The 8,276-nt window shown below is 44.3% G+C and overlaps 1 protein-coding gene across 2 annotated transcripts in view; it reads right to left on the minus strand.

Moving 5' to 3' along the window:
• PARD3B (par-3 family cell polarity regulator beta) overlaps window positions 1–5,947 on the minus strand; it is a 1,069,130-nt gene extending 1,063,183 nt beyond the window's left edge. For both annotated transcript variants that reach the window (XM_082629936.1, XM_082629937.1), the window contains exon 1: window positions 5,810–5,947. In XM_082629936.1, coding sequence (XP_082486062.1) covers window positions 5,810–5,929 — 120 coding nt within the window. In that variant the 5' untranslated portion in view covers window positions 5,930–5,947. The remainder of the gene's footprint in view (window positions 1–5,809) is intronic.
• Between the last annotated feature and the right edge of the window lie 2,329 nt (window positions 5,948–8,276).

Consider the following 8,276-nt stretch of genomic DNA (forward strand, 5'->3'; position numbering starts at 1 on the left):
AGGTGGGATAGGGAGGGTGGGAGGGAGACATAAGAGGGAGGGGATATGGGGATATATGTATACATATAGCTGATTCACATTGTTATACAGCAGAAACTAACACAACATTGTAAAGCAATTATACTCCAATAAAGATGTTAAAAAAAAAAAAAATACAATGTTCCTTCACTGACAATCCAGAACTGCCAAGCACTCAGTCTCAAAAATCTACACAGTGTCAGAATTTGAAGCTGTTATTAAAGACAATCAGTGTGGCAGATATAATGGACCACTAAACTACTGCCTACAGCACATGTGGATGTGATGAGGTCTTTGAAGATAATCAAGAGAAAAGTTGCATTTAGACTTTCTTTTTAAAACTACACCACATATAAAGATTTCAAACTTACAAAACATAGTGTTGAATACAAGGTCATTTTCATTTTTATGAAAGAAAACGATGCGAAATTTGATATAATTTAACGAGCATTTCTGGTATACATACTATATGACGCAGTGGTTGAGAGTCCGCCTGCCGATGCACGGGACACAGGTTCGTGCCCCGGTCCGGGAAGATCCCACATGCCGCGGAGCAGCTGGGCCTGTGAGGGGCCCCAGCAGTGGGAGGTCCGCGTACCGCAAAAAAAAAAAAAAAAAAAATCCTGGAAAGCTCATGGGTAAAGAGAGTTTTAAAAGATGAGATATCATCAAAAATAAGGACTGAAGGGGGTTTCCCTGGTGGCGCAGTGGTTGAGAGTCCACCTGCCGATGCAGGGGACACAGGTTCGTGCCCCGGTCCGGGAGGATCCCACATGCCGCGGAGCGGCTGGGCCCGTGAGCCATGGCCGTGGAGCCTGTGCTCCACAATGGGAGAGGCCACAACAGTGAGAGGCCCGCGTACCGCAAAAAAAAAAAAATAAATAAGGACTGAAAAGTAACCATGGGTTTTAGCTGTCAGATCTTAATAATCTTGTTGAGAGCATTTTAGATGGAGAATAACTTACACTCAGGTATTGGGAAAGGTAATAATGGAGACTAGAGCATAATTATTCCTTTTAAAGAGATGTCCTCAGCTCCAACTGATGGTTGCCATGTGGGAAAGTAAAGCCCAGTATTCTCAGAGCTTCTGATTGTTTTTTCCTTAAAAGAAGACAGAACTCTGGATTTTTCCATGAAATCTCAAAATATTTAAACATGGCAACTAAGTCAAAATATAACACTGGGTAGAACTTAAAAAACATGTCTGTGGGTCATAGCAGGCCCCAGGAGCCCTGTGTTTGCAAACTCAGAGGCTGCTCAATGCAAGTCAAGTAACAGAACCAAAACCAAGATAGAAATATGTGCCTTGTTGATGGTGAGTCAGTCCTATCCACATGCTGCAAAGAGTATCTAGTCCACACACTGGGAGAGGAGAGAACTGAATAGGAAATAAAGCACTCTAGTCAGTCAGTGCCCAATAAACTGAAAAGCATTTTGGGAATCCAGTGTGGTATACATCTAGCTTATGTGTACAGGAAACTTAAAATCTGGAAACGAGACATCAAAAGCTGAAAAATTCAGGAATTCAAGAATTCTAATTTATTCCTCCAGGCTAGTCCCATACGATATCATACCAGATTCTTGTTACTGCACAGATTCTTAGATTGATCTCACAATTAATCAATAAAGATAATTGCTCTTAATTCAGATCCACGAAGCTGATCTTAACTTGTAAAACAAACAAATTATTCCAAATATCTGAATACAGAAGAGATTCATTTTGAAAGTCAATCAGATGTTTCTTTACTTAAAAAAAAAAAAAACTATCCTCATACATACAGATCCGCAAATCTTCTTAAAAATTCCATCATACCCACTACCCCATGAACCCAACGTTCATATTATCTCATTCAACTCCTGAACTCTCACACACACACACACACTATACACTCATTTACACTTTTGTTACTAAAAAAATCTTTCCCTTATTTACTTACATATAAAATGAATGTTCAATTTAATAAGTTATTTGAGCACCTGCTGTGAGAATTCATTCAAGGTAGGAGTGGAAAGACAGTTGCTAATAACAGGTTGGTCCGTAGGTGTCTAAGACATAGTATCTGCCATCAGATGAGTTTAAAAATCAAATTAGTTCAGTGATGCCAAAAGATTAGTGGTAGTAGCTTAGTGGCTCTCAATCCTGGCTGGGCATTTGTATCATCTAGACTATTTTTTTTTTAAATACCTATGCCCAGGCTCCACTCCAAACCCACTGAATGAGGATCTTGGAGAAAGGGACTCAGGCATTTGTATTATTTAAAATGTTAAATGTTAAAATTAGAGGTAACTAATGATCAGCCAGGGTTGAGAGCCCTGCAGGATATGGCTCAATTACCCATTCACCTGTGACATGTAATTTTGATGATTAATTAACTAATTATTCAATGATCCCCACCTTCACTACTTAAGACAATCTCCTCTCCACTAACTACTTAACTGAACTGGATTTAGAGCCTTGGACAATGACAAACTACCAGGATCCAAAGACAAGCAACCCCATAATTCTTGCCCCTTGGTCAAGTCATCTCACCAGTAGAGTTCATCAAATGGCAGGGAGGGGGAAGCCACAGGAACCTCAAAGTCCCAGATTTCAGAACATAATTAAAGCCTTCCCCAAAGCTCCCTCCGTCTCTTCAGCATCTTACCTACTGCTGGCCTTATCTGATGCTGATTCAGCTGGCTCCCCACATTCCACAAATACCAGTTTCCTTTGTTTCTTCTCAGCTGGAGGTGGCTACTTCTCTGCTGCTGCCCACAAAATCCAGAATGGCTTCCTTGGGCTTCACTTACCTTTCAAAGTGTACAAACCTCAACTCTATCCTCAATCTTGACATCTGCCTTTCTCCCGTCTAAATTATTCAGGGCCCCGGAAGAAACGGGCTTAATTTACATTCATGTTCCCGCTAAACTTGTTTCTTTACCTCTTTGCCTCTCTACCTGTATATCTCAGAGATCTTACCCAATTTTTCAATTTGTAATCAGACTGAGGAAGATCCTACATACTTGATGCAAATCCTGCAATACTTGTCACAGAAATTAGACTTCTCCCTATAACATAGAGACCTATACTGTAAAAGATAAAATCAAGAGGAGTTTGTGGATGTCCCATCCCTTTTCAAGAAACACAACTGCTATCATTAGGTTGATAGGTTACTGCAGCAGTTTGTAGGTGGAATTGTCTTTTTAAAACAAACTCTAAAACAATAAATAAGATAGATAAATTACACTGCATAATGACCTACTAGCCTGTGTATTCATGACTGAGAGTAAGGACCTGGAGACACAGTTCCTGGGTTCAAATCCCAATTCTACCATGCACTAGTCATACTTCTGTGTTTCTATTTCCCCCATCTGTAAAATGGGGATATTAGTACCTAGCTCATGGAGTCAGTCATTTAATATATGTAAGGCACCTAGAACAGTGCCTGCGCCAAGTAAGCACAATTCATGTTTGTTGTTGTGTTATTACTACTGAGTAAGGGCTTAAAACCTTGCTGTCCAGGGAAACAAGCCTTTTAAATCTTTCACCTATTTAAAGACATTGAATTTATGCCAAACTGTTTTCCAAATTGAATTTTGACATTTCTGGTCTTTTCCCATCATTTTCTAAATTCAATGGATAAAAGCATGGAATTTATCAGAGTATTTCTTGACATTTTAGTTCCATTAGGAATACCATTTAATATTAGTTAAGCCTTGTTATGATTACAATGCTATTTAAAATGAAACTATGAGAGAGGAGTATTTTGGGAAGGAAAACTATCACTTGCCAGTTATTAAATTGAGATTTTAAAAGCCGAAGAAGGGAGGGAGAATTTTTAAGTTGCAGGTGGCCTTTAAATGTCACATTCACTAATATATAAATGTAAACATAGAAAAATGTAATGTCTGGTAATAACAGTAAACTGATCAATACAATTATATTATGGGATATGTGATATTATAAATTATGCTTTCAGTCCAGAATATCAATAGCTTTTTAACACCTTTTAAGATCAAATTACAATGCCTTAAATATCATACAGTTAGTTCCCCATGTGTTATTTATAAGCTTATAGCTTACTTCTATTACTTGGACAGCTCCAAGTATTAAACTTCTAAATATTTAGAGATAAATTATTTTTAATAATAATTTAAAATAAAAATAAGTTTATCATCTCAATAAAGCAATCCTTCAATGAGATCTACTTTAATAATTTCCCTAGAATAACTGTTAGGTTTAACCTTAGCTTACTTTCAGAAGTTAGGGAAATATGATTTCAAGGACAACTGGTTACTTGCGTAAATCTCAGTTTTCAACTGAATTACACAATATAATCAGCACACTACTGTAACAATGGAAGAAAAACCATTGGGTAAATACTCATATAGTTATACAGGCCACTTTGATTATTTTCTCTCTCTGCCTCAATTCCATTAGTAAAGAGTCCAGCTTTTGAGATTATATTTTAGATTTTAACAGATCATTCACTATGCTCTTCTCCAACTCTTGGCTGTTCAAGGCAACATACACATGTATTTATCCAGGGTGGAATTTTTTCCTATATAATAATTCTTAGTGGAGGCACAGAGGTGCAAGACATTTTCTTAAAGGCCTCAAGTATATATTTAGAAGAAACACAATTACTTTTATGCCTTGCATAACCTAAAAGACATTAAAAGAAATTACATCTTTCCATTCTCGAAATTGGCCAACACACTATTTCGACAGTTCTCACAGCACGAGAACAAATATTAAGAGAACCATTGGCCTCTAAAGCAAGTGTTTATGACTTGTCTTGTTTGAGGAGGATTTGGGGCAAACAAGGTATCCCATTTGAGGATTCAAAAAAATAAAAAGATGCTCTTGGATGCCTTCATTTAAAATTTCCATTAAAGAAGAAACAGAGGCCCAGCATGTTACCCAAAACTACAATATGAGTTCCAGAGGCCAGCTAGGTCTTCTGAACATTTAAGCGTGCATTGCCCACTTAAAAACACTCTTCCAGAGTTCCACTTAATTTTCACTTGCTCCTGACTTCAGGGACAGAGCTGGGGACACTCTTTGTCATCATTTCAATAGTCACCCTGGACCTGACACAGCCCACACACGTAGTAAATGTTGATAGACTGTGGGGTGTTAAAGTAAAAATAGCAAAGTGCAGACTGGTTGGTGTAAGCACACAGCATCCTTCCACCTGAGCTCCTGCCTTAGTCATTGAGGGAAGCCAGCTCACGGGGCTGAAATTCCAAGGGCTCCATCAGTTATAACTTCCGAGTATCTGATACTTGAACCAATCAACTTTCTAACCCAAGGAGTAGACGTAGGGCGGGCCTTAGCAGGTCAAAAAGCACACCTGAGGTGAGCAGCACCTTCAAGCGTTCCCTTGAGACCTGTTTGCTCAAACAACTTCTAAAGCAGTGCTTGTCAAACTTCAGTGGCCAGTGCAATCACCTGGGAGCTTGTTGAAAAGCAGACTCTGAGGCCGTGGGCTTGGACTGCGTCACCAGACGGTGCCTTTCTAAAGAGCCCCCGAGTGATTCTGATGCTGAGGTACCCGCGCCACCCTTGGACAAGCAAGGCCCACAAACGCCCATAAACGCCCAGGTCAGTTATATTAGCAACATCCAGAAGTTGCGGCCACAGGTCCTGACAAATCAGATCGCCCAGGTGCTCTGCATGCCCCGAGCGTCGCCACCCTGTCCTCGGGGCACCTGGCAGGTGCCGAGGCCGCGGAGCGCTCCAGGGGAGCCCGCCCGCAGCCGCGCCCCCTCCTCCGCCCCTCCCGCGCTCTCCCCGCGCCGCGCCCACCTTCTCCCGGGTCTTCAGGTACCGCTGCAGTGCCTGCTGCGTGAGCTCCCGGACGCGCAGCTGGCCCTCCTTGCAGGGCACCACGATGCCGGTCCTGCCGAAGCACACGGTCACTTTCATCCTGGCCCCCAGCGACCACGCCGGGCCGGGCCGGGCCGAACAGGTGTCTGAGCCGGCGGGCGCGGCCCCACTCTCGGGGGCCGCCGGGCACGGGCGGGCACAGAGACCCCGGGGCGCCTCTCCCCGGCGCCCCTCAGGGCCGGGGGCTCGCAGCAGAGCCCCTTCGCCCCGGGCAGGCGGCCGCCGGCGGGCGGGAATCGGAGGGGAGGCGGCAGCGAGGAGGGCTACCTCCCAGGTGGCGGGGGGCCGGGGACGCCGCGGTCCAGGGGCCCGGCTGCTCCTCCCGCTCCTGCTCCGGCGCGGGCCCGGCCCAGGCGGCTGCTCCCCGCCCGCCAAAGCGAAACTGCCGGCCCGGCCCTGGCCCTGGCGGCGGCGGCGGCGGGGCCGGCCCCAGGCCCCGGGCTGGAGTGGGCGGCGGCGGCGGCTCGCGGGGCCGGAGTTGGGAGGAAACTTTTGCGCCGGATCCCAACTCCTCCGCGGCGCGCCTCGCTCTGGGCTCCCGCGGCCCCAGGGCCGGCCTGGGCCCGGCTCTTAAAGGGGCCGCGGCGCTCCCTGGGCCGCGCAGTGCACTCGGCGGTTCGGGGCGGGGGCCGTGCGGGGCGGTAACCGGAGCCCGGAGACTTCGTCCCCTCCCTCGGTCTCTCCCTGGCTCTGTCCCTCCCGCACACACATGGAGCTCTAGGGAATTGTAACGGGACCTCAGAGCACCTCACCGGGGGATTGAAACCGGATCTCATAAAGCACACTCGAGGGAATAGCTGGGAGACAGCAGAGCTACACCCTTAAAACGAGGGGATTGGAGTAAGATTCTTGGAGAACCCGGGAGCAGGTGCTTCTCGCCACGCCCACCAGAAACACCCCGAGGCGTGAAGGCTCACAGGTACTGAGCTGCTAGGGTGGCCAAAGGGCCTGTTAGGAACTTAGTCTGAAGCACAGCGTCGCATCTGCCCTCTGAAGCTCTTTGGTGGTAAAAATGAAGGGATTCTTGGAGGCAACGTGGCAGTGGAAACGGTTCCTTTTACGGAGAACACTCAGTTTTCCCCCCAGAGGTCACATCCCAGACCCAGATATGATGGCGTATGTTCACATGTATCCTTCTGAAATGTGCTTCCTGTTGTGCGTTTGACTAGGAAAAAAAATTTTTTTTCAACACGTTTAGGCTCATGATTTGGCAGGTGTGTATCCATCACCAATTGAAATTGGCATATCTGGGGGGGGAATAAACAAATATCTGTACCATTTTTAGTTCACACATGAATGAGCTCCTTTGAGCCTAACAATAACCCTGTATTATTCTTCCCGTTTTATCGTGAAGAACAGTACCCAGGGGGGTTAAGGGAATGAGCTGACTATGGAGTTAGTTATGCTAAGAGGAACTCGGTTCTTCCAGCGCTGAATCCCTGGTCTCCCCACACAGTTTTCTTCGCAATCCAGCTCATTCAACAAGTTCCTCAGGGCTACATCATGTATTTCTCTAAAAAAGAGATTTGTTCCAATGTCAAGATGCACTTAAATTGAACTTGAATCGCCTAGGGCAGTATAATAAAGCACAGGAGATTAAATTTATGGATTCATGGGCTTTCACTTTTAAATTTTTTTAATTCATTCATACATGCCATATATATCTGTGTGTGTATATATATATATATATATATACACACACATACATGGTCTTCTATGTACAGGGCCTTATATAAGGTCAATGGCATCAAAGAAAATAATGTGGACCAAGAAGTTGATTTGAAAAAGATGTATATTAGTATTAATTTGGTTGCAAATCCAATACAAACTAATTTAAATAAACTAAAGACAGAATCTATTTCCTTATAAAATCAGAAAAGCCAAAGAGCGCTCCTTTGAGGCAACACTGAATCCAGAAACTCAAACAATGTCCTCAAGAGGCGTCTCTCTCCATCTGTTGGCTCTGTGTTCCTCCGTGTTGTCTCCATTCTCAGAAAAGCTCTCCCCAAAGGAGGCAAAGATGGCCACCCCCAGTGTTTCAGGTTTACACAGCCTTAAAGCCAGCCATCTCAGACATCAATAAGCCTTTTCCTGGTGAGGACTTGCATATCCAAGCTTAAGTCACATACCCTCTCTCTGGCGAGAGGAATGCAGCATTTATTGGCCACGCCTGATTCACTTGCCACTAAATCATATGGACTAAGAACAGGGGAATGGTGAACCCCAACAGATGAGACAAAAAAAAAGAATATTTAGCCATGACAAAATATAAGATTACTTCCCACCCTCAAAAGTCTTATAGATAGTAGAGGCGACAAGGCCTACAGATGTGAGAAGTTAAATAGAAACTACAAAACAACAATGAATGTGATAATTCTACTTAACA

The sequence above is a fragment of the Mesoplodon mirus genome (assembly GCF_964341445.2).
Source record: "Mesoplodon mirus genome assembly, chromosome: 8".
In the NCBI taxonomy this organism is placed as follows: Eukaryota; Metazoa; Chordata; class Mammalia; order Artiodactyla; family Ziphiidae; genus Mesoplodon; species Mesoplodon mirus.